The sequence below is a fragment of the Mustela nigripes genome, chromosome 2 (genome assembly GCF_022355385.1).
Source record: "Mustela nigripes isolate SB6536 chromosome 2, MUSNIG.SB6536, whole genome shotgun sequence".
Lineage (NCBI taxonomy): Eukaryota > Metazoa > Chordata > Mammalia > Carnivora > Mustelidae > Mustela > Mustela nigripes.
In genome coordinates this window covers 98969284-98995528 of record NC_081558.1, presented here as the reverse complement: position 1 = coordinate 98995528, position 26245 = coordinate 98969284, and the positions used below count along the sequence as shown (strand labels likewise).

The following is a 26245-nucleotide window of genomic DNA, read 5'->3' as shown; positions in this document are numbered from 1 at the left end:
CTTTGCTATTCTTCTTGACCTTGATTCCTTTGTGCCCAAAACTTCCAAAGCTTCATAACATTCATCAGTTACATCACTTTTTTTCTTGTAATTTCTTGTAATTTTTACTATTGAAATATACTTGATATACAGGGTTATATTAATTTCTGGTAAATAACACAGTTACTCAACAATTCTGTATATTATGCAGTGCTCACCTCAATGAGTCTGGTTACCATCTGTCTCCATACAACTTTTTTTTTTTTTTTTTTTTTTGGGCTAACTACGAAGATGCCTTTGGGCTTCAGTTCTTTCTTTCATTCTTGAAATGTGTGAAGTAGGGGCACCTGAGTGGCTCAGTGGGTTAAAGCCTCTGCCTTCAGCTCAGGTCATGATCCCAGGGTCCTGGGATCAAGCCCCGCATCAGGCTCTCTGCTTGGCAGGGAGCCTGCTTCCTCCTCTCTCTCTGCCTGCCTCTGCCTACTTGTGATTTCTGTCAAATAAATAAATAAAATCTTTAAAAAAATAAATGTGTGAAGTAGCTTTATTCAAGTATTAATAACGTACAGTATTATGTTAATTTTAGGTGTATAATATAATGCTTCAATAATTCTATTCATTATAGTCAGTGCTCATAATTGTACTCTTAATCTCCTTCACTTGTTATACCCATCCCTCCATCCCCTCTCCTCTGGCAGCCACCAGTTTGTTCTGTATAGTTAAGAGTCTGTTTTTTTGTTTTTGCCTTTTTTTCTTTATTTTGTTTCTTAAATTCCACATATGAGTAAAATCATGGTATTTGTCTTTTCTGACTGACTTTTTTTGCTTAGCGTAATACTCTGGATCCATCAATGTTGCAAATGGCAAGATGTCATTCTTTTTTGTGGCTGGGTAATATTCTACTGTGCATATGTAACATATCTTCTGTATCCATTCATCGGTCAGTGGACATTTAGGTTGCTTCCATATCTTGGCTGTTGTATATAGTGCTGCAGTAAACACAGTGGGTGTATATATGTTCTCCAGTTAGTGTTTATTCTTTGGGTAAATACCCAGCAGGGGAATTACTGGATCCTATGCTGGTTCTGTTTTTAACTTTTTGAGGAACCTCCATACTATGTTCCACAGTGGCTGCATCAGCTTGCATTCCCACCAACAGTATAAGAGGGTTCTTTTTTCTCAACATCCTTGGCAACACTTGTTGTTTTTTGTCTTTTTGATTGTAGTCATTCTGACAGGTATGAGGTGGTATCTCCTAGGTCTTCATTTGCATATCCCTGATACTTAGTGATGTTGAACACCTTTTTATGTGTCTGTTGGCCATCTGTATGTCTTCTCTGGAAAAATGTTTACTCCTGTCCTCTAGCCATATTTTAATTGGATTTTTGGTTTTTTGGTGTTAAGATATATAAGGTCTTTATATATCTTGGGTATTAATCTTATATATATAAAACCTTATTGGATTCATCATTTGCACATATTTTCTCCTATTGAGTGAGTTGACTTTATTTTTTTATTGGTGGTTTCCTTTGCTGGACGAAAGTTTTCTATTTTGGTGTATTCCCAATAGTTTTAATTTTGCTTTTATTTCCCTTGCCAAAGAAGACACATCTAGAAAAATGTTTCTACCACTGACGCCAAAGAGATTACTGCCTGTGTTTTCTTCTAGTTTATGGCTTCAGGTTTCACATTTAGGTCTTTAACCCATTTTGAGTTTATTTTTGTATATGGTATTAGAAAGTGGTCTGGTTTCATTTTTTGTATGTAGCTGTCCGGTTTTCCCAGCACCACTTTTTTAAAGATTTTATTTATTTATTTTACAGAGAGAGAGAGAGCAAGATAGGAAATACAGGTGGGGGCGGGTGGCAGAGGGAGAAGCAGGCTTCCCGCTGAGCGGGAAGCCTGATGTGGGGCTTGATCCTAGGACCCTGAGATCATGACCTGAGCCAAAGGCAGATGCATAACAACTGAGTCACTCAGGTATCCCTCCCAGCACCATTTTTGAAGAGAATCTTCAGTGTATCTTGCCTGCTTAGTCATAGATTATACCATACAACATTATTACAATATTATTGACTATATTCCCTATGCTGTACTTTTCATCTCCTTGACTTAATTTATTTTTTAATATAATTTTTTATTTTTTAATTCACATATAATGTATTATTAGCCCCAGGGGTACAGGTCTGTGAAGTGCCAGGTTTACACACTTCATAGCACTCACCATAGCACATACCTTCCGCAATGTCCATAACCCAACCACCCTTTCCCTACCCCCTCCCCACCGGCAACCCTCAGTTTGTTTTGGGGGATTAAGAGTCTCTTATGGTTTGTCTCCCTCCCGATCCCATCTTGTTTCATTTTTTTCCTTCCCTACCCCCCAGACCCCCCACATTGCCTATCAGTTTCTTCATATCAGGGAGCTCATATAATTGTCTTTCTCTGATTGACTTATTTCGCTCAGCATAATACCCTCTAGTTCCATCCACATCGATGCAAATGGCAAGATTTCATTTCTTTTGATGGCTGCATAGTATTCCATGGTATATATACACCACATCTTCTTTATCCCTTCATCTGTTGATGGACATCTAGGTTCTTTCCATAGTTTGGCTATTGTGGACATTGCTGCTATAAACATTTGGGTGCCTGTGCCCCTTTGGATCACTACGTTTGTATCGTTAGGGTAAATACCCAGTAGTGCAATTGCTGGGTTGTAGGGTAGCTCTATTTTCAACTTTCTGAGGAACCTCCATGCTGTTTTCCAGAGTGGCTGCACCAGCGTGCATTCCCACCAACAGTGTAGGAGGGTACCCCTTTCTCCGCATCCTCGCCAGCATCTGTCATTTCCTGACTTGTTAATTTTAGCCATTCTGACTGGCGTGAGGTGGTATCCCATTGTGGTTTTGATTTATATTCCCCAGATCTTGTGGGGTCCTTGTTCACAGAGCAGTGGTCTGACTGTGCCACGGATTATGGTTCAACTCCAAGTTGAGCGTTCGTTCAGTCCTCGGCTGTGTCTCTGTAGCCAGCTTCCCCGCTCTAATACCTGTGCGCTCTGGGACACTCAGACACCCCCGATCCTTCTGTGACTCCGTGGGACCTGACACCACCCTGTCCCCATCTGGGCTTCACCCCAGCTTAGCCTCTGGAGCGATGTCCCTCAGTGAATCAGACTTTTAAAAGTTCTGATTTTGTGCTCTGTTGCTCAGCTGCTTGCCAGCAGCCGGCCCCTCCCCCTGCAGTCTGTCTTCCCATCACTTTGGATTCACTTCTCCACCGTTTCTACCTTTCAAAATGTGGTTGATTTTCTGTTTCTAGAATTGCCGCTCTTCTTCTCTTTGATCTCCTATTGGATTTGTAGGTGTTCGGAATCCTTAATTTATTTTATAACCTAAAGGTTGAACTTCTTCATCCCCTCTATGTGTTTGGTTCATCTCAATTTTTTAGTTTCATTTTGCTCTTCTTTCTGGGCAAATTCCCTTGCTTTGTCTTCCAGCTCACTGATGCATTCTACTTCATCCAGTCTGCTTTTGAAGCCTTCTAGTTTATTTTTCAAATTTCTGTTTGGTACTTTTGTAAATTTTCTATATCTTTGTTTAAGTTCTCATTGTGTTCAACCAGTTTTCTACTGAGTTTACTGAGCATTTATATGATAATTTCTTTGAACTTTTTAAATCAGGCCGATTGCTTATCTGTGATTCATTTGGTTCTTTTTCTAAGATTTTTGTTATGTTCTTTTCTTTGGAATATATTACTCTGTCTCCTCATCTTGCCTAACTCTTTGTGTTTGTTTCTCTGGGTGAGATAAGTCAGCCAACTCTCCCAGTCTTGAATGAATGACCTTATAGAGGCAATGGTACTATTTGGCCCAGAAATACAGTCTCTTAGTCACCAAAACCAGGTGCTCAAGAGGTGTCTCCTCTGTGGGCGGTGCGTGCCCTCCTGCTGTGCCAGGGCCTGGGGCTGTGGTTGGTGGGCTACTCTGACACTTGGTTGGGCTGCAGGTATCTGCAGCTGCTGCAGGTTGTCTGTGGGCTGGGTGCTCTGCAGGGTATTCCCACTGTTACTAGAATTTTAGAGGAATTCCAAAATGGTGCCCACCACCACCTACATTAGTAAGGTAGACTTGAATTGCAAAAATTGCTCCCACTGGTGTCAGTTTCCAGAGAGAGTCCCTGCTGTTTCCTTCCTTTTCAGGCAGATGCTTTTAAGGTTAACAAATGATTCTCCTTAATCTGTGCTCTATGTATTCTTCAAGTTGATGTTTTACACTGGTTTCTGGGATGAGTGAGTCTGTGTATGGGCCCTTTAAGATCAGGTTTTCTGTTTCCTGCAGCTTTATAGGCCTTGTAAAGGTGATTCCTATTGATTTTCAGAGCCTAGTGTTTTGGGGGCTCGTCTCTCCTGTGCAGGATCTAGAATTTGGGTGCCAGATATAGAACTCAGGTACCTTTGATCCTCTGGGAAAAATCTATACTTTTGATGCCCCTCCCAATTGTGACCCACCATCGCTGGGTTTGTTTTATTCCCTAGCCAGTCTGTGTTTCTGCCCCTCTTTCCCATTCTGCTGTTATCTTTTTATTCTTTGTTGTGAAGGCTCCTATTCATTGAACTTTCAGGTCCCTTTTAGGAAGGATTATTCTACAGTTAGCTGTAGATTTGTATCCACAGAGGAGGTGAGTTCAGGTCTTGCTACACCACCATCTCGAACCCAGCTCCTTAGATTACATCATTACCGAAACCACCACTGGGTTAAAGCAATGCCATATACAGGATGGATTAGAAGACAATTTACAATAACCTAATTGGCCACTTGGATGACCACTGAGAAGGATAGGACATAGCAGTGGAAATAAAAAGGCACTGGAAATAAAAACAGGGAAGACTGATGCCAGAAGTATTGGTAGGACTTAGAAACAGTAGGACTTGTAGGTGAGGGAACAAGAGAACAGTTGAACTTGGGAGACTGGGAGATTGATTATCAAAAAGCATAGCAGGTATGAGGGAAGGAAAGGGGAGTTTCTTGAAGAGGCATGCCATGTTTGAGGTGTTGCTAGTATACCTAGATGGAGATGTCCAAACCCAGTTTGCAGTGTGGGCCTGGAGCATGAAGAGATCTAGGGTCACATATTGGACTGGGAAAATGCCTGTAATGAGGTCACCAAGTGAGACAAGATGGAGTCTCACTGTGAGCTTTGTAGGTTGAATGAATATCTGCATTGAAGGGCCTGCCAGGTAAGAAGAGCCAACAAAGGCTCTTCTGACTCTGTGTTTCGTAGTCTGTGACCGTTCTGTTCTGTAGAATATGGGACATGGAAGAGGGACACCTACTGCTCTTACAAATTTATGTATTGTAAAAGAGATTCATGACGTCTGGTAGACTCCTGGGTAAGATTTATTCCTTAGAAAATCTTCCACAGATTCACAAACTAAAAAGGAACAAACAAAAATAAATAAGAATGTACATTTTGTTAAATCACCAAGTTTAAAAATGAAATGTGTGTTTTTCAAGTCTAATACTGAAAAGTTTATAAGAACTATATGTTGTTATTGATCTTTACTAATTCTCCCCCCCCCACCTTTTTTTCTCTAGATTTTACATTGTGCAGTAGGTAAGTATGGAATTTTCCCCCTACTATATACAGTAGGCTCTGCTTTTTTAAAAAGTCAATTATAGGTCAATTTGATTATGACTGAATATTGAAAAAAACAAAACTATTTAATCATTGTATATAAAATTATTTACATTGGCATGGTTTTTGGTTTCTTAAATGACAGGTACTACTAGGGTTATCATTCGGCAGTTTATTAAATGTCACAGGTGTTTCACTCTGTCAATGTAAAGAGGCCTCTCTCACCTTTTTATAAGGATGATAGAAGCACTAGCATATTCATTAAAATGTGGCTTGGGGTCCTGGTTCTGGGCTATGTGGAAAGCCCTCTCTGTGATCACTTAAATATTATGTGCTCTTATCTTACATTTAAAATGGAGTACTACATATATTGCCATCTCCCAAATGAATGCTGAATGAAGGTAAGAGGGATTGGAAAAATCAAAGTATAGTTATATAAATGTTAGGAATTTCTACAAAAAGCAAATAAGTGTGTTTTCTTTGGGAGGGGAAGAGGTGGGTCATCAAATTCTGCTTCAGAACTGAGGTACAGCTTCCTTGTCCGGGGTGGGCTAAACCCTTCTAATCAAATAGAAATCAATTCCTGAAATTTGACAGATTTTGTAGAATAAGCCCATGGTGGTTTCTGTGAGTTTAGACTTGTCTCTGAAAGGGATATTTGCAGTTGACCTCAGGAAGCACCAAGTGTCTGAAAACTCCAGAACCATGTTTCAACTTAATTCACAAATTAAGTGGGTACTTACTACATTCAGGGCACAGTGCTTGGCACTGTGGAGTTTAGAGATGAGGAGGCTTGGTTCAGAAGGACACATAGGTGGACACGTAGCAAGCTATCCCCTGTAGGTCTTGCAGCGTCACTCTGATACCTGGTTCCATTAATTTTAAGGAAGAACAAGCATCTTCATTATAAACAGCTGACCTTGGCTTATTTCCTGCTAGGAAGAAGGTCTACAGTCAGGGGTTTCTCATGATTTGTGGAATTTTGTGTGCTTGTGTCTATACTTATGTGAGGGGTGTCTGGGTAGAATATATAGTTTTCATTAGGTTCCCACAGGAGTATGTGATCCCCAAAAGGCTAAGAAGCACTGCTTCAGAACCTTTGAGCAAGAGATTTGAAAAGGGCTTGGGATCTCATCTGCCACACGGTCTGCTTTCTCAGAGGTTATGGAACCTGGGCTGTGTCACATAACCAGTAAAGTGGTTTTAGCTGATGTATCATTTCACACACGTTTCCTTTTTAATCCTTTATCTGCAGTTTTGAGATGAACAGTTTTGTCCCTTCTTAGATGGTTAAATAAATTTTAAGCATAAGCTTGCAAATTAGGGGGTACATTTGGCCAGAGAGAGTCCTAGAACCATTTCAGGCCTTTTCCATGTGATTAAACCTTGTGCTCCATTCTCCCCATTCTCCTAACCTTCAGCTTTCTGTAGGTGCATGTTTTCTGAGCATGTGTGCTACATTTTAATTCATATTTTATTATATTTTAGTGCCCCAATTTTCTTTTTCTTAGAATGTGTTTTCATACCTCTTTGTAAAATTTCTGCCCCTAGAAATAAAGTTTCTGACCAGTCTATGTATTCATTCATATCTGGAACAGTACCGAATGCCTGGCAGGTTGGTGCCAGGCCCGGGGTTGGACAATGAGAGTAGAAAGGTGAGCAGGCACAAGCTTGGGTTCAGGAAAGCCCCAGTCAGATGGGCCCCCTTCTGAGCTCCTCTGGATGGATGCGCTCCAGACTGGTGTTCATGCCATACTCTGCTCTGACAGTTTGTGGACAAGTGTCCCCGGGACCTAGCGTGGTGCCTGGACACATAGTGGATACTTAAAAATTCCTTTTTAATTCCTCAAGGACCTTGCTCTGTCAGTGATGCTCTCTCCTGCATCATCACTCTCTGTCATCCACCTTTTCCTTCTCACAAAATGCCCAGGGTATGCCATCCTAAAAATAATTTGTAACCTAATCTTTGACCCTACATTCCTCCCTTACCACTACTTAATTCCTCTCTTTCCCTTTTACCAGATTTGTGGTGGACGCTTTCCACTTCCTCACTCCTGTTAATACCTTAGACCAGCAGTTGGATCTCCTTGTCCTAGTAAAAGTGCCCTTTGTTCTAAAATCAGCAACAGTTTCTGCTAAATTCTGAGGATGTTTGGAACTTACTGAACTTCTCGACTACGTGGGCACTACTGATGACTCCTTCCATTAGGTCCTGCTCCTTCAGTTTCCATTACACTGAGCTGTTCTGGCTCTTCTTGTACTTTGTGTTTCTCTTCTTTCTTTGGGGGCTTTTCTTTCTCTCCTTGACTCTTCACTGTGGGTTTTCCGAGAGCCTGACCTAACTCTTTGCTCTTCTGACTCAATATGCCCTCTGTGGGTGATCTCTTCTCTTCTCATGCTGTGAGATACTTGTGACACCCCCTTTTCTCAACTCCAAGCTTCCTCTGCACCGTAGACTCCGGATCATCCCTTTACCTGCTGGCAATCTACTTCCAAACACACACTTCCTCCTCCATATGAGTCAGATTCTTAGGCTTGTTCTGCCTCCCTTACTCTCTTTGTCAGGGGCACCACCAGGCACTGGCCTTTAATCACCTAACCTAGACCTAGAGCTCACTGACCGCTCTTCCACCCCTCGAACCCTTACTCCCGTAGCCAGGTGGACATCACATTTTATCATTTCTCTTTCCTGCATCTATTTGAGATTGCCCAGTTTTTTTCACCGCTATTTAGGGCCTCAGTGTACCTCATCTAGGCTCCCTTGGGGGTCTCCCTGAACTTCTAGTCTTTTAATATTATCAGCGATAATAAGAGCTCCCCTTTATGGAGCATTTACTATGTTCCAGTGCTTTATATTCATTACCTCATTTACCCCCTGCCCCCATTTTACTGGTGACAAGACTAAAGCTTAGAGGTTTAAATTTTTTTTTTTTTTAAGATTTTATTTATTTGAGAGAGAGAACACAAGCACAAGCAGTGAGGAGAGGGAGAAGGAGAAGCAGACTCCCCAGTGAGCTCAGGACCCTGAGATCATGACCTGAGCTGAAGGCAGACGCTTAACCAACTGAGCCACCCAGGTGCCCCCTTAGAAGGTTTTGTATCTTGTCAAAGTTCACAGTTAATAAGCTGTAGAGCCAGGAGTTGAACCTTGGGCTGTGTGACTCTAAGCCCATACTTCACATAGCCTGTGAGGGATTTAATTTAGTTAAAGGATAATTCTTTTTTTTTCTTTTTCTTTTAAAGATTTTACTTATTCATTTGACAGAGAGAGAGAGATCACAAGTTGGTAGAGAGGCAGGCAAGAGAGAGAGGGGTAAGAAGGCTCCCTGTGGAGTAGAAAGCCTGATGTGGAGCTTGATCCCAGGACCCTGAGATAATGTGAGCCGAAGGCAGAAGCTTAACCCTCTGAGCCACCCAGGTGCCCCTAAAGGATAATTCTGAGCTTGTTTCCCTGCTTAAAACCCTTCACTCATTTCAAATTCTTCATGATTTGGACCTTGCCCGCCTCCCCAGCCTTACCTGTGCCTTGCCTCTCACTCCATGCTTCAACCACCTGGACCTTTTTTGCAAGTCTCCCCTGTTACCATACTACTACCCTACTTCTTGCCTCTAGTCCATGCCAGACTCTGCTCTCTGTCTGGGATGAGCAGCCCACCCTCTTCGGCTGGCAACTCTTCACCATTCTTCCTCCAGTAAACTTCCTGCCACGCACTGGCTAGATTAAGTACCATTCCTCATCTTTCTGTAATATCCTGTATCTCCCTGTTAGACTTTCTGTCATGTATTATGGCCTGTCACTGTACCGGTGTCCCCCACCAACATCACTGAATTTTTTGAGAAATGAGAACTATTTCTTATTGATTTCTGTATCCCAGAATCTAGCAATACAGGGTGCCTAGTGGGAGCTCAGTGAACATTTGATCATAATCTTACCAAATCCTGGTGACATTTTCCAACACTTGTTTCAAAGTGTTTTCAGTTCTTTTAAAAAATAAGAATGGGGCATCTAGGTGGCTCAGTCATTAAGCATCTGCCTTTGGCTCAGGTCATGATCCCAGGGTCCTAGGATCGAGCCCCGCATTGGACTCTCTGTTCAGAGGGGAGCCTGTTTCTCCCTCTCCTCGCCCTGCTTGTGTCTCTGTCAAATAAATAAATAAAATCTTAAACAAAACAAAACAAACAACTTGTTTTGGAGCCCGATTTTACAGACTGTTTAGTTTATGTACTGTAGGTGAAAAGTCTGGACCTTCGTCAGACCTGGTTAATTATTAGTGGTGTGACTTCAGGAAGTGACTCATTTGCTCTGCACCTTGTTTCTTCATCAACTCGAGGGGGATGGTGCCCACCTCATAGGGTCATTGTGCAAATGAAAGGGACATGCATGAGAAATACTTAGCATAGTGCCTAAAACATGGCAATGCTGAAAACTGCCCCCCCAAATGTGATTATTAACTAAAGCAACATTGAGTTACTGTCCATAATGTGATATTTAATATTTATATAAGCATAACTTTTCCACATTCTTAGTTTTCTTAAATTAAAATTTCTATGTAAGTGAGTGCTTCAGGACCACTTAGTCCTACTATAAGTTAGAGCTGCCTCTAGTTCATAGTTGTGACAGTGCAACTGGGTACACATAGCTTACAGAAACAATAAATAAAAATTCTGTATGAGGGACTCATTTCTGTAAGAAGTCAAGCCTTCGGTCCATGCAAAAGGTTTCCCATGCCCCAATTATTTCAAAGTTGGTGGTTTGTTCTCCATTGGTAATGTAGAGACAAGAGTTCTTTTTTGGGGTTGGGGGTGGTTTTGAACATGTATTGGGGATGTATTCTTTTTTTAAGTAGGATATAATTGATATCTAACACTGTGTTTGTTTTAGGTGTACAACATAATGATTTGATAAATGTATACATTGCCAAACGATGACCACAATAAATTTAGTTCATGCCCATAATCTCACATAGTTATGTTCTTTTTCTTGTGATGAGAACTTTTAAGATGACTCTCTTAGTAATTTTCAAATCTAAAATACAGTACTAACTATAGTTACCATGGTATACATTACTTTTCCAGAACTTATCTTCTGACTGGAGGTTTGCGTCTCTTGACCACCTTCACCCATTTCCTCCACCCACACCCTCTGGCCACCACCAGTCTGTCCTCTATCTGTGGGTTTGGTTTGGGGTTTCTTTTTTTCAGATTCCATGTATGAGTGAGATAATGCAGTATTTGCTTTTCTCTGAGACAAGTATTTCTTAAATGTTGTGGTTGCAGCCCTCAACCCAAGGTCTGTAGTGCTTTATGTTTATGCAACATTTTTCTTTTTGGAAATGAGAAATTAAAAACAACAACAACAACAAAAACAAACACTTGAGACCTGTCTTTTATAAGGCCATAGAGAACAGTTCTGGTTTCGTTATTCATGTGGGGCAGTTTGTGCTAAAGGAAGTCATTACTTATTTTCCCATGTTGTGCTTCAGATTAGATGTGGAAGAGGTATATGGGACATGGGGTGGCTCTCAGCTAACTCTAGCAGGTGCTTCTCCTTTTTTGTTGGGGTGGAAAGGAGAGGTAGAGGGACTGGAGCTGAAGATACTCTTGGTGAGACATGGTGCACTGGTTTTTGTTTGTTTTTGTTTTTAAGATTTTATTTATTCATATGACAGAGAGATCACAAGTAGGCAGAGGCAGGCAGAGAGAGAAACAGGCTCCCCACTGAGCAAAGCCTGATGCGGGGCTCCATCCCAGGATGCTGAGATCATAACCTGAGCTGAAGGCAGAGGCTTAACCCACTGAGCCACCCAGGCGCCCCTGGTGCACTGGTTTTAACCTTCATGTCAGAAATTATACTGTCAATATCAATAACTTTGGAAGTTGTCTTTTGATTGAAAAGTGTAAAACAAACTCAGTCATAGCCCAGAGGGTATTATGTTTAATGTTGAGTATTAGCACTTTGATAACCTCAACAGACAAGGACAGAGCCTTTTACTAAGATATTCTGGATCTGTGATTTCAAATATTTACTGTATGGGCCAGCTTGCACTCCTCTCTCAAACTAATGACACCTTTTCTTTTATTTACTTATTTTTAAGAAGTGAATTTTAAGAAATGTGCAATTGTATTTATATTAGTAGGTAGGATGTGGCTTCATACCTGACTTTATTAGGTAACAAATGGTGCCAGGGAGGAAAAGGAGCAACTACTAGGGAGATGAGCACCAAAAACCACATCTCCTACCAGAAATCTTTTCCCTTCCACCAATTAGAGTGAATTAAATCCTCATCAAACTATAACACTTCTATCCCCCTCCCACTTTGACAAGGTCAAACTTTTAGCGGTTACTTATAGTGCAGTATTGTGAGGGGGAACTGTCACCAAATATTATTAAAACCAGACCCAGAACCCTCCATATTATTATAGTGGAAGAGAATTCTGGAAAGAAAGCATCCTGGAGGGGAAGGATCGTTCCTCTGGATTCGTATACCTGGAGTTTCCTTCCCATCCCTATACCTGCCCAGTCCACAGGGCTATGCCTGTGAATAAAGACTGCTAATTCTTAGGTTCCACTTAGGTTAGTTGACATTTTTTTTTAAAGATTTTATTTATTTATTTGACAGACAGAGATCACAAGCAGGCAGAGAGGCAGGCAGAGAGACAGGAAGAGAAGCAGGCCTCCTGCTGAGCAGAGAGCCCGATGTGGGGGTGGATCCCAGGACCCTGGGATCATGAACCAAGCCGAAAGCAGAGGCTTTAGCCCACTGAGCCACCTGGACGCCCCTAGTTGACTCTTTTTTTTTTTTTTTTTTTTAAGATTTTATTTATTTATTTGACAGACAGAGATCACAAGGAGGCAGAGAGGCAGGCAGAGAGAGAGAGGAGGAAGCAGGCTCCCCGCCAAGCAGAGAGCCTGATGCCGAGCTTGCTCCTAGAACTCTGAGATCATGACCTGAGCAGAAGGCAGAGGCTTAACCCACTGAGCCACCCAGGCGCCCCCTAGTTGACATTTTTTAAATGAACTTCACCAAATAGCGAAGAAGAGAAGAAAGGGAATGCGTATCAAAATACAGACAGTATAAAAATACCCAGATCCCCAAAGTACAAACTCTAGATCCTGTCATCTACCTCCCCTTTTGTTACTGAGAGGTGACACAATCACACAGTTGCTGTCTTCTATCCTGTTCTTAGTGTGCTCAGCCTTGGGAACCCCCCATCCCTCTCCAGCCCATTTTTCTGATGCCCTCACAAAAGTGAATAAAAATGTTTCAGAATTAGATTCATGTTCAGATTCACTAAACTGCCTGAAGGCATGTTTCATGGTAGCAGTGACAAAGGGGAGAAGGAGCCCTTTAGAGGTGGGGAAAATGGACTTAACCTTTCCCAACAGGCTATCCTGTCTCCCCTGCCTGGAGGCTTCTAAGGCACCCCCCTGGAGAGTTCTGGGGAGTAGCGGGAGGGTTAGAGATGGGGATAGGAGGTTACCGAAGTCAACCCTCACATCTTCGCAATTCTGCCTTTGTCACTTGTTAGGTACAGTCATTTCTCAATGTCCTGACAACCAGAGCCTATATGAAGATCATATGGCCATGGTCAAACCATAATCTTTCCCACATCAGTCAAGTCCTATACACCAGCCTAGCTTGGTCTCCTGCCTTGGCTCTTTATTCATTCTGTTGCCTCCTGATCAAATTTTGCCTCGTCCCCTCCAGAGAGGAAGTGAAGGAAGGACAGATAGTTTTAGCACCTGCAACTTCTGCTCCTGGTGCCCAAAGCTAAAACACTTGTTCTCTGAATAAACTTTGTGTTTTCACACCTCCATAATTTTGTATGTGCAGTCTCTCTGCCTGGAACACCTAGCTCCGTCTGTTGTTCCTTGCTCCGTGTGAATGTACCGAGATGAAGGGAAAGGAGAAATAGAGCATGTTCGTTAGGAGCCCAAAGTGCCTGAGCAGGGCAGGTGGGAAACTTATTCCAGAGCTCACGTGCACCGCCTGGCACGTGGCCAGTACTCAATGAGCTGTAGCAGCTCCTGCCTTGATGATCGGTAGGCAAAACTTGATCTCTGAAGGCGTCTGTGCCCTGTCAGGGTTTAGAAGGGAAAGCCATGAAGAGAGCCCTGATCAGGGAATTTTACCCTCTTTCCATCCTTGTAGGAACAACTAGGGATTAGTTTTGAATGAAGCCTGTTACTGAGATATTTAAAGTATCTTCTCTGGAAGATAATATTGTAGCATCCAGTCCTTCAGGAGCAAGGCAAACCAGGCCAACTGGAAACTCTACTAGTTTTGTGGCAAGTCAGGTGTCCTCTCTTTAGACTTTAGTTTTCACATCTGAAAACTAGGGGTTGAACTAGGTAACATTGTTTCTAACATTCCCTGTAACTTGATGTTCTGACATTCCATGAAACTAATGTAGCTTCAGAGATGAATTTCAGTTATCTGAGTAGTGATAGAAAAGAAGGGTAGGCTAGATCTTTCAATGTACCTATGTATTAGTATTAGGAAACTATTTCAACAGTACTGTTTCAAGCACTGTAGTTTCAGGAATTTTTCTGCTTGATGCATTTTGAAAGCCACATCTCGAAGCAGAATTGAAATAGATGAGCACACACACGTTTTCTATGGTATGCTTTTACCCATAGTTATCACTAGATGGCAGCCTTGTATCAGTAAGGAAATTTTTCTCTTGGCAGATCTGGAGGACTTCTAATAAAAATAGATAGTAATGAATCAATAGCTAAAACTGAGGAATGATCAAGTACCAGAAAAAAAGAGAAATGGATGTTTCTCTGGATATCAGAGGTAATGAAAAACTGGAAATTTTTCATTACCCTGAAGGAAATTATCATATAAATATATTTTTTAAGGCACCATAGTGTCTTTAAAATTAAAAATAAGCTTAATTTGCTTTATTAAAAGCCAGGCCAAAAGAAAATTTTTTTCCTCAGAAGTTCTTTGGTGAGATGGCTTGAGACAGTCTAAAGTCGATAAACCTTTCATTTATGTTCTTAGCTTCAAAAGCAAGTTTAGTTCAAGGAAGCTGGAAACCCCATCTAGTGACTGAGTTGAGTAAATTCCATTGAGCCAAAAGGGGAAAGTTTGAATTCTCTTTAGCAAAAGAATTATTTGATTTATGACTCTGTGGCAGGAGTTGAATGGTTAAATAAATAATAGATGGAGCAAGAATGCTTAGGAATATTTGTATGATAGTGGTATGTCTTTTTTTTTTTTTTTTTTTTTTTTTATAGCTCTGTACAGCTTTCCTGGGAGAGGATTGTTTTCTTCTCCATTCATGGCAAACGTCTTTCCAGTAATTTTTTTCTGTCAAGAATAGTTTCTATCTCACTATGTTCTTTTAACAGTCTGCATTTAAGATTTATCCATGTCTTTGTATGGCGTAATAGCTCATTCCTTTTGATCTCTGAATAGTATTCCGTTGTATGGATGTACGGGTTTGTTTATCTGTTCATTTATTGAAGGACATCTTGGTTGCTTCCAATTTGGGATGATTATGAATAAAGATGCTGTAAATATTCATGTGCTGCTTTCATGTACACACAAAAAAAAATTTTTGCATTTTCAAATCAGTAGATTGTGTCATAGGACTGTGTTTAACTCTATAGGAATATGCCAAATTGTCTTCCAGAATGGCAGTACCACTTAACATTCCCAACAGTAATGAAAGTGTCCATTGCTCTGCATCATTGCCAGCAATTAGTATTGTGGGTTTTAGCTATTCCAGTATGTATGTAATGGTATCTTTTGTTTTAATATTCATTTCTTGAATGACAGATGATATTGCATATCTTTTCATATTATTTACAATCTATGTATGATTTTTCATGAGGTATCTATTCAGATCTTTTGTCCCATTTTGTAATTGGGTCATCTGTTTTCTTGTTGAGATTTAAGAACTCTTATTATAGGGGTGCCTGGGTGACTTAGTTAGGTGTCTGCCTTCTGCTCAGGTCATGATCCTCTGGTCCTGGGATGTCAGGCTCTCCACTCAGCAGGAAGCCTGCTCCTCCCTCTCCCTCTGCCAGCTGCTCTGCTTGCTAGTGCTCTGCCAAGTGAATAAATAAAATCTTAAAAAAAAAAAAGCATTATTATATTTTGGATACATATGTAGATATGTACTTAGCAAACATTTTCTCCCAGTCTGTGACATGTTTATTCATTCTCTTAATAGTGTCTTTCACAAAGCACAAGTTTTTAATCCTATTTATTTATTTATTAAATTTTAAAGAGTTTTTTTTAAGATTTTATTTATTTATTTGACAGAGATCACAAGTAGGCAGAGAGGCAGGCAGAGAGAGAGGAGAAAGCAGGCTCCCTGCTGAGGAGGAAGCCGGACGTGGGGCTCGATCCCAGGACGCTGGGATCATGACCTGAGCTGAAGGCAGCAGCCTTAACCCACTGAGTCACCCAGGCGCCCCGAATTTTAAAGATTTTTATGCATTTATTCAACCGAGAGAAAGAGAGAGAGTGAGGAGGGGGAGCAGTAGGGAGAGGGAGAGGCAGGCTCTCCACTGAGCAGAGAGCCCAATGACTCCAGGACCATGACCTGAGCTGAAGGCAGATGCCAACCAACTGGGCCACCCAGGCACTCCACAAGTTTTTTTTTTTTTTTTAAAGATTTTATTTATTTATTTGACAGAGAGAGATCACAAGTAGACTGAGAGGCAGGCAGAGACAGAGAGGGAAGCAGGCTCCCCGCTGAGCAGAGAGCCCGATGCGGGACTCGATCCCAGGACCCTGAGATCATGACCTGAGCCGAAGGCAGCGGCTTAACCCACTGAGCCACCCAGGCGCCCACTCCACAAGTTTTTAATTTTAATAAAATCTAGCTTAACTACTGTTTTGTTTTCATAGATTTTGCTTTTGATGTTCTATCTAAAAATTCATCACCAAACCCAAGTTCATGTAGGTTTTCTTCGAGACATTTTATAGTTTTGCATTTTACAGATAAGTCTATGATCCATTTTGAGTTAATTTTTGTAAAAGACACCTAGTCTGTGTCCACGTTCTTTTTTTTTTTTTTTTTTTTTTTTTGGCGTATGGATGTGCAGTTGTTTTAGCAAGATTATCCTTGCTCCATTGAATTATCTTTGTGCTCTTGTCAAATATTAGTTGATTGTATTTGTATTGGTCTATTCCTGGGCTCTCTGTTGTATTCTGTTGATCTGCATCTTATTATTTTGTCTATAGCACACTGTCTTGATTATAGTAAATCTTGAAATTCAGTAGTATAATTCCTCCAGCTTTGTTCTTTCTTCAGTATTGTATGGGTCTTTTACTATTCTATGTAAACTTTAGAATCAGTATGTTAATTTCTACAAAATAGATTATTGAGAATTTGTATGAGATTGTGTTGAATCTGTAGATCAAGTTGGGAAGAACAGATATCTTAAGAAGATTGAATCTTTTGGTTCACAAATAGGGAATAGTTCTTCATTTATTTAGTTCTTCTTTGATTTCTATCATCATTGTTTTGTAGCTTTCTGCATACAAATTGTTTTGTTAGATTTATACCTAAGTATTTCCCTTTTTTGATGTTATTATAAATGGCCCTTTAAAATTCAAATTACAGTTGTTCACTGCTAGTATGTATGAAAGCAGTGGACTTTTCTATATTAGCCTCTTACCCTGCAACCTCGCTATGTTTGTTTATTTGTTCCAGGAGTGATTTTATGGATTTTTGGGGACTTTTTGCATAGACAGTCATGTCATCTGTGAATGAAAACGATTTTATTTCTTCCATTTCCAATCTGTATACTTTAGAGGGTTTGTTGGATTTTCTTAACTGCAGTAGCTAGGACTTCCAGTTTGACATTCATAATGTTCTTTACTCAATAAAAAAATAAAATAAAATAATCGCCAGATCAGTTTTTCTCCACAACCAATTTTGAAGAAATACACTCTTCCTACTTCATATTTACTATCAAGGTGTAAAATTCAGTATTTGTACATAAGGTCACTTGGGAATTTTTTCTTTTTCGATCTTCTGTATCGTTATTCTTTGTCTACATGATCTCTTTTGCTCTGAGATTGAGAATATTAAAACCTCTAATAATTAATGTGTTTCTGATTTTCCTTCTTTCTCCTATAGCTTCTGCTTTAGCAACTACCTTTGCTAAACTACCTTTGATGCATGTAACTGTTAAATCTTCATTATGAATTGTGACCTTTAGCTAAAAAATGTCTTCTTTTGCAGCCTTTCTATATCATTTTGTATTAATCAGAGGTTGAGTCTTGTTTTGTGAGCTGGTCTGAAAATCTCTTTCCTTTGATAAGTGACTTAAGCCCCTTCACAGTTACTGTTATGACAGATATTTGGACTTACTCTGTCACACTGAAATTATGATCGCCACATATCTCATGTAATATTTGCTGTGTTTACCTACATGATGTGTTTGCTTTGTTTTTATTCTTTTATTTGCTTTAGTATTTAGAAGGTTTTGTTGTAATGGTTACCTTTGCATTTATACCTTTTTTTTTTTTTAAGATTTCTTTATTTGACAGAGAGAGAGAGAGAGAGAGAGAGAGCATATGAGCAGAAGGTAGAGGGAGAGAGAATCTTAAGTGGGCTCCATGCTCAGCACAGAGCCTGATGTGGGGCTCCATCTTACGACCCTGAGATCATGACCTGAGCTGAAATTAAGAGTCAGCTGCTTAACTGACTGAGTCACCTAGGTGCCCCTGTGTTTATACCTTTTTAAAAGCCCTTAGTTCTCTGTTTTCTTTCTTTCTTTCTTTCTTTCCTTTTTTTAAGATTTTATTTATTTGCCAGAAAGACAGAGAGAGAGCACAAGCAGGGGGAGTGGCAGGCAGAGCAGCAGAGGAAGAAGCAGGCTCCTTGCCCAGCAAGGAGCCTGGTGAGGGACTAGATCCCAGAATCATGACCTGAACTGAAGGCAGCTGTTTAACTGACTTAACTGACTGAGCCACCCACGTGCCGCTAGTTCTCTGTTTTCTTATTTATACTTCTGTGACCTCGTTTCTCAATTTTTAAAACTGTCTCCTGCCCCCGCCTCTGGCCTCTGTCTTTCCATCTTTCCCACTCCCTTCACCCAGCTTTTTAAATTACATTATTTTTGCTTTGTCTAAACATGGAATATATATCTATATTTCTTCTGCCTTGTCTTCCCCTTTGTCTTGGTCTTATCTGTTCTTAAATATGCTAAATACTCATTGTCCTGTCATCTTTTAGTTGGAGGAAACTCACTTCTAGCAGTGTCAGGGACTGTGAGGGCTGTCTCAGCTAGCACCCCACTCGTAAGCCAGGAGGCTCGTTTGTGACCAGTGGGTATGAAGAGCATGCAGTGGAGGAACGTGGAGCATGGGAATTTACTGGTTTCATAGTGAGCAGAAGCAGCTTGCTTTTTGCCTTTGAGTAGATGCTTCCTTACTCCTCACAGGTACTCCATGCAGACAAGAACGTAAGAAGCGACCTAGGTAGAAAGCCTTCATTGCCTTTCCTTTTTGGCTTACCCAACAGGAATGCGCAGGAATGCTCAGGGCCAGTGTCAGATTGCCCTTCCCAAAAAGTAGCTTCTCAAGAAAGGCTTGTGGGCACAGTATTCCTCTAGCTCATACATGCTTAAGACTTTTTCTGTAGCCTTAATATTTGGAGGACCGGTTTAGATGTAAAATCACCAGTTCACAATTTTCTTCTCTCGGATTTCTTAAAAATGCTGCTCCATTATTGCCTTGATATATGTTTCTCTTGAGTGGTCTGATGCCAACCTAATTATTTTGCTCTTTTAAGTTATTTGGTCTTTTTCCCTGAAAGCCTTAAGAATTTTTTTCTCACTCTTATTAATGTATAATTGACAAATAAAAATGGTATATGTTTACGGTATACAGTATGAGGGTTTAATATATTCATATACTGTTAAATGATTACTACAATTAAGCTAATCAATCATTTCACGTAGTTTTTTCGGTAGTAAAACATTTAAAATCTACTCAGATCTACTTAGAAAATTTTAATCGTACAATATAGTATTATTAACTATAGGCACCATGCTGTACGTTAGTTCTCCAGAACTTATTCATCCTGCATATCTGAAACTTTGTACCTTTTCACCAACATTTCCCCATTTCCCCCATCTCCCCAGCTCTTGGCAACTGTCGTTCTATTATCCGCTTATATGAGTTCAACTCTTTTAGATTCCTCCTATAAGTGACATGATGCCTATTTTCTAATTGTGTACTTGTTTTCTTGGTATGAAATTGTTTGAGTTCCTTATATATTTTGGCTATTAACCCCTTATCAAATGTATGGTTTACAAATATATTGTCTTATTTCATAGGTTGTCTCATCATTTTGTTGATTGTTTCCTTTGTTGTGAAGAAGCTTTTTAGAACAGGTGACAAAATATAGACAAATGGGATTGCATAGAATTAAAAAGAATCCAAAAAATAATTGCCCATATCAGTGTGAAGGAGCTTTTTCCTTATGTTTTCTTCTAGTAGCTTTATAGTTTTGGATCTTACATTTAAGTCTTTAATTATGGGTTGATTTTTGTGTATAGTGTGAGATAGGGGTCCAGTTTCATTCTTCTGCATGTGGCTATCCAGTTTTCTCAACACTGAATTCTTTCCCCATTGTGTGTTCTTGGCACCTTTTTCAAAGATCAGTTGACCATATTTATATAGCTTTATTTCTGGACTCACTCACTATTCTGTTACTTTGGTCTATGTGTCTATTTATATGACTATACCATGCTGGTGTTTTGTTTTTGTTTTCATACTGTGATGTTTTGATTACTGTAGCTTTGAAGTACATTTTGAAATCAAAAACTCTAGCTTTGTTCGTTTTGCTCAGGATTGCTTTGGCTATTTGGGGTCTTTTTAAGGTTCCTTATAAGTTTTAGAATTTTTTTTTCTATTTCTGTAAAAAAAAATGCCATTGGAATTTTGGTAGGAGTTGCATTGAATCTTGTAGATTGCTTTGAGTAGTATGGACATTTTAACAGTATTCTTCCAATCCACAGACACAGGATATCTTTCCATTTATTTGTGTCTTTAATTTCTTTTATCAGTGTTTTATAATTTTTATAAATTATAGATTTATAATTTTAGATCTTTCATGCCCTTGGTTAAAATTATAGTGAGTATTTTTTTATGCTATTATAAATGGGATTTTGTAAAAAATTTCTTTTTCAGAAAGTTTGTTGTTAGTGTATAGAAATGCAACAGATTTTTGTATGTTGAATTTATATCTTACATCCTTACTGAATTCATTTATTAGTTTTAACAGGTTTTTGGTAGAGTCTTTAAATTTTTTTTTAATATATAAGACCATGTCGCAAACATAGACCATTTTGCTTCTTCCTTTCTGACTTGGATGCCTTTTATTTTTTTTCTTTCCTAATTGCTCTGGCTAGGACTCCTAGTACTCTAGTAAATAGAAGTGGTAAGAAGGGGCATCTTTGCCTTCTTCCTCATATTAAAGGAAAAGCTTTCAGCTTTCTCCCATTGAGTATGATGTTAACTGTGGGCTTGTCATATATTGCCTTTATTATTTGAGATACATTTCTTCTATACCTAATTTGTTGAGAGTTTTTGTCATGAAAAGCTTTTGAATTTTGTCAAATGCTTTTCTGCATCTGTTGAGATTATCATAGAATTTTTATGCTTCATTTTGTTAATGTATATCACATTTATTGATTTGCATCTATTGTGCCGTTCTTTCATCCTAGAGCTAAATCCCATTTTTGCTGTTGAATTTGCCTTGCTAGTATTTTGCTGAGTATTTATACATCTGTGTTCATGAGGGATTTCGGCCTGTAATTTTCTTTTATTGCAGTTTCCTTTCTTGGCTTTAGTGTCAGGATGACGCTGGCCTCATAAAATGAATTTGGAAGTATTCCCTCCTGTTCAGTTTTTTGGACAAATTTGAGAAGGATTGGTATTCTTTAAATGTTTGGTAGAATTTGCCAGCCAAGCCATCAAGTCCAGGTCTTTTCTTTTTTGGGAGGTTTTTGATTACTGATTCATTCTCTTTGCTCATTATTGGTCTGTTGAGATTTTTCTATTTCTATACAATTCAGTCCTGGTGCGTAGTATTCTAGGAATTTATCCATTATTTCTAGGTTATCAAATTTGCTGGCATATAAATGTTCATGGTTTCTTATGATGATCCTCTATATTTCTATTATACCAATTGTGCTTTCTCTTTGTTCATTTATGATATTATTTATTTGAGGTTTCCTTTTTTATTCCCTTAGTCTGTCTTAAAGCTTGTCAATTTTATCTTTGCAGAAAACAGACTCTTCATTTCATTGATCTTTTGTGTTACCTTTCTAGTCTCTATTTCATTTATTTCTGCTCTGATTTTTATTATTTCCTTCCTACTGCTTACTTTGGCCTTAGTTTATTCTTTTTCTGGTTCCATGAAGTTAGGTTGTTTATTCGTGATCTTCTTTTGTAATATAAGCATTATTGCTATAAACTTCTCTCTTAGAACTGGTTTTGCTGCGTCCCATAAGTTTGGGTATGTTGTGTTTCCATTGTCATTTGACTCAAGATATTATTTCCATTTTGGTTTCTAATTTTCCAAGTTTGCTTTTGTAAAAGTTACTAGTTTCTAGTTTCATACCATTGTGGTCAAAAAAAGATACTTAATATGATTGTAGTCTTCTTACATTTTTAAGACTTGTTTTGTGACCTAACTTATGATCTAATCTGGAGAATGTTCCATGTGCACTTTGCAAAGAATGTGTATTCTGCTGGATAGAATGTTCTGTATTCGTATATGTGGACCATTTGGTCTACGGTGTTGTAACTGTTCTCTGCTCTCTTACTGATATCTGTCACGATGATCTATCATTGTTGAAAGTGAGATATTGAAATCCTCTACTCTTACTGTATTACTATCTATTTCTCTTTACAGTTCTGTTATTATTTGCTTTATATATTTAGATGTTCTAATGTTAGGTGTGCGTATATTTACAGTTGTTTTATCTTCTTGATGAATTTACTCCTTTATCATTATATGGTAGTCTTTGTCTCTTGTGACAGTTTTTTACTGTCTATTTGATACATTTTGGCACTCTTGGTTTCCATTTGCGTGGAATATCTTCCTTCACTCTCACCCTTAAAGCTAATGCAAGTCTCTTGTAGGCAGCAGATAGTTGAATCTTTCTTTCTATCCATGTAGTCTGTCTTTTCATTGTAGACTTTAATCCATTTATGTTTAAAGTTAATGATTATTTTGAGTTCTTTTTCAGTCAGTTCATAATTTTCCATTTCTTTAGGGTCAATTATTGGTACTTTATCTTGTTATTTTGATGGTGTGGTGTTTTCTGATTATTCAGGACCCTTGTGGCTTTGCATTGATGTTTGTGCATTTGAAGAATTAGTCATTTTTTCCTGTGTTTATAGACTGGCTTTGACAGGGAAAGCCCTCTACCAGTGTACCTGGTCAGAGATTCTGGGCAGGCTGACTAATGGGGGTCTGCATAGGAGCTTGCTACTGGAGTCGGGCACACTGGCCAGATGCCTAGGTTAGTGGGAAGGTGGGTCTGGTGCCTGGGCACACTAGGATGGGTCTGAATCTGGGTCTCCAGAATGGGCTTGGTGCCTGGGACTGCTGTGTCGGGCCTGGATCCTGGGTCCACAGGGGCCAGCCTGGAAGCTGAGGCTGCATTGCCCTGTCTGGCCCTGGGATGGGCCTGAAGCCTGGGCCCAAGTTGATGGGCCTAGTCCAGTGCTGGGTTCTCCAGGTGGGGCCACAGGCACAGGTCTAGTGCTGTGATAAAGTTGGGTGTTTACTTCACTCACCCTACCCAACAACAAAGGGTATCTTTCTCCACACTGTATTGCCCAGGCTTGAGACTGGGGTGACATAGGTAATGTGAAACTGCCCTTCCTATTCTCTTCATTGAATGTTTTCTTATGTCTCTGCTTCAGCCAGATACTGTAATCCTTCACTTGGAATTCTCAGATCTTGTGAAGGTATTTTTGTTCATAGATTGTTGTTCAAATGTTTTTCTGAGGGGATAAGCACTGAATAATCCTATTCTTACCCTTGCTGACATCACTGAGAATTTTTTCATTATTTTTAAAGTCTAATACATTTAGTAGGATATGCCGTAGAGTTGACCATTATTAGTATGCCCTTTTGATATGTAAATTCAGGCCTTTTATTTCTGGAAAGCTTTATTGGATTATAGTTTTAAATTTTAGTTCTGTTCCATTTTTCTGTTTTTCTTTCTCAGGGACTCCAAATCTATGCACAGGCATACCTCAGAGGTATTGTGGGTTTGGTTCCAGACCACTGCACTGAAGTGAATATCACAATTTAGAAGAGTTAAATGAATTTTTGGTTTCCCAGTGCATATAAAAGTTATGCTTACACTGTACTGAGTCAGTTAAGTGCGCACTAGCATTATGTCTAAAACAACAATATACATACCTTAATTTAAAAATACTTCATCGCTGTGGTGCCTGAGTGGCTTAGTCAGTTAAATGTCTGCCTGCAGCTCGGGTCATGATCCCAGGGTCCGAGAATCCAGCCCCATGGATTCTCCCTCTCTTTCTGCAGCTCCCCTCACCCCTCCACCCACCACTCCTGATTTCACATACTTAGCACACTCTCTCTCTCTCAAATAAATAAATTTTTTAAAAAACATTTTAAAAAATAAGTAAAAATATTTTATTGATAAAATATGCTAGCCATCATTTGAGTTGTAATCTTTTTTCTAGTGGAGGATCTTGCCTCAGTGTTGATGGCTGCTGATTGATCTGGGCGGCGGCTGCTGAAGGTTGGGTGGCTGTGGTAGTTTCTTAAAATTAAGACAACAGTGAAATTTGCCACACTGATTGAATCTTCCCTTCACAAAGAGCTCCTCTGTGGCATGTGATGCTGTTTGATAGCATTTTACCCTTTGAACTTTCAGGATTGAAGTCAGTCCTCTTACACCGTGCCGCTGTTTTATCAACTAAGTTTATGTCTTATGCTAAGCCTTTTGTTGTCATTTCAGCAATCTTCACAGCATCAGCACCAGGATTAGTTCTATCTCAATAAACCACATTCTTTGCTCATCCAAAAGAAGCAACCCTTACTTCATCCATTAAAGTTTTATCATGAGATCGCAGCATCTTCAGGCCCAACTTCTAATTCTAGTTCTCTTGCTGTTCCCCCCACATCGTACCTACTTCCTCCCCTGGAGTCTTAGACCCTCAAAATCATCCATGAGGGCTGGAATCAACTTTCATCCAAACTCCTGTGAATGCTGTTCTTTTGACCTCTGCCTGTGAATCACGAATGTTCTCATGGCATCTAGAATGGTGAATCCTCCAAGGAAGTTTTTAATTTGCTTTGTTCAGGTCTATCAGACACAGATCTACCTATGGCAGCAGTAGTCTTACAAAATGTATTTCCTAAAAATTAAGGCTTGAAAGTCAAAATTACTCCCTGATCCATGGGCAGCAGACTAGATGTTGTGTCAGCAGGCATGAAAACATTAATCTCATTGTCTATCTCCTTCAGGGATCTTGGATGACCAGGTACATTGTCATTGAACAGTTACACTTTGAAAAAAAATATTTTTTCCTGAGAAGTAGGTCTCAACAGTGGGCTTGACATACTTAGTAAACCAAGCTGTAAACAAATGTGCTGTCATCCAAGCTTTGTTGTTTCATTTACAGAACACAGGCAGAACAGATTTAGCATAATTCCTAAGGGCCCTAGGATCTTGGAATGGTAAATGAGCACTGGCTTCACCTTCAGGTCATCAGCTGCATTAGCCCCTAACAAGAGAATCACCCTGCCCTTTGAGGCTTTGAAGCCAGGCATTGACTTCTCTTCTCTAGTTGTGAAAGTCCTAAATGCTGTCTTCTTCCAACAGAAGACTGTATTACCTACATGGAAAAATCTGTTGTTTAGTGTGGCCACCGTCATGGGTTATCTGAGCTAGACCTTCTGGAGAACTCGTTGCAGCTTCTCCATCAACACCTGCTGCTTCCCCTTGCACTTTCATGTTACAGAGGCGGCTTCCTTCCTTAAATCTCATGAACTCACCTCTGCTGGCTTCCAGCTTTTCTTCTACAGCTTCCTCACCTCTCTCAGCCTTTCTTGAATTGAAGAGAGTTAGGACTTTGCTCTGGATTAGGCTTTGGCTTAAGGGTGTGTTGTGTCTGGCTTGACCTTCTATCCAGACCACTTGGACTTTCTCTCTATCAGTGATGAGTTTGTTTTGCTTTCTTATCATTCATGTGTTCACTGGAGTAGCATTTTTAATTTCCTTCAATAACTCTTCCTTTACATTCACAACTTGGCTAAGTCTTAATGGCACAAGGGGTCTAGCTTTTGATCTGTCTTAGCTTTTGACATGCCTTCCTCGTGAAACTTAATCATTTCTAGCTTTTGATTTTTTTTTTAAAGATTTTATTTATTTTTTTGACAGACAGAGATCACAAGTAGGCAGAGAGGCAGGCAAAGAGAGAGAGAGAGGAGGAAGCAGGCTCCCTGCCGAGCAGAGAGCCCGACGCGAGGCTCGATCCCAGGACCCTGAGACCATGACCTGAGCCAAAAGCAGAGGCCTTAACCCACTGAGCCACCCAGGTGCCCCTCTAGCTTTTGATTTTAAAGTGAGAGAGAAACTCTTCCTTTCTCTTGAA

The 26245-nt window shown here is 39.7% G+C and overlaps 1 protein-coding gene across 1 annotated transcript in view; it reads left to right on the top strand.

Annotated features, from left to right (window-relative positions):
* The window catches only part of HACD2 (3-hydroxyacyl-CoA dehydratase 2), a 117976-nt gene that overhangs the window by 24325 nt on the left and 67406 nt on the right, over positions 1-26245 (top strand). Inside the window, exon 3 of the mRNA XM_059391082.1 lies at positions 5576-5594. Within this exon, the coding sequence (XP_059247065.1) occupies positions 5576-5594 (19 nt within the window). The remainder of the gene's footprint in view (positions 1-5575; positions 5595-26245) is intronic.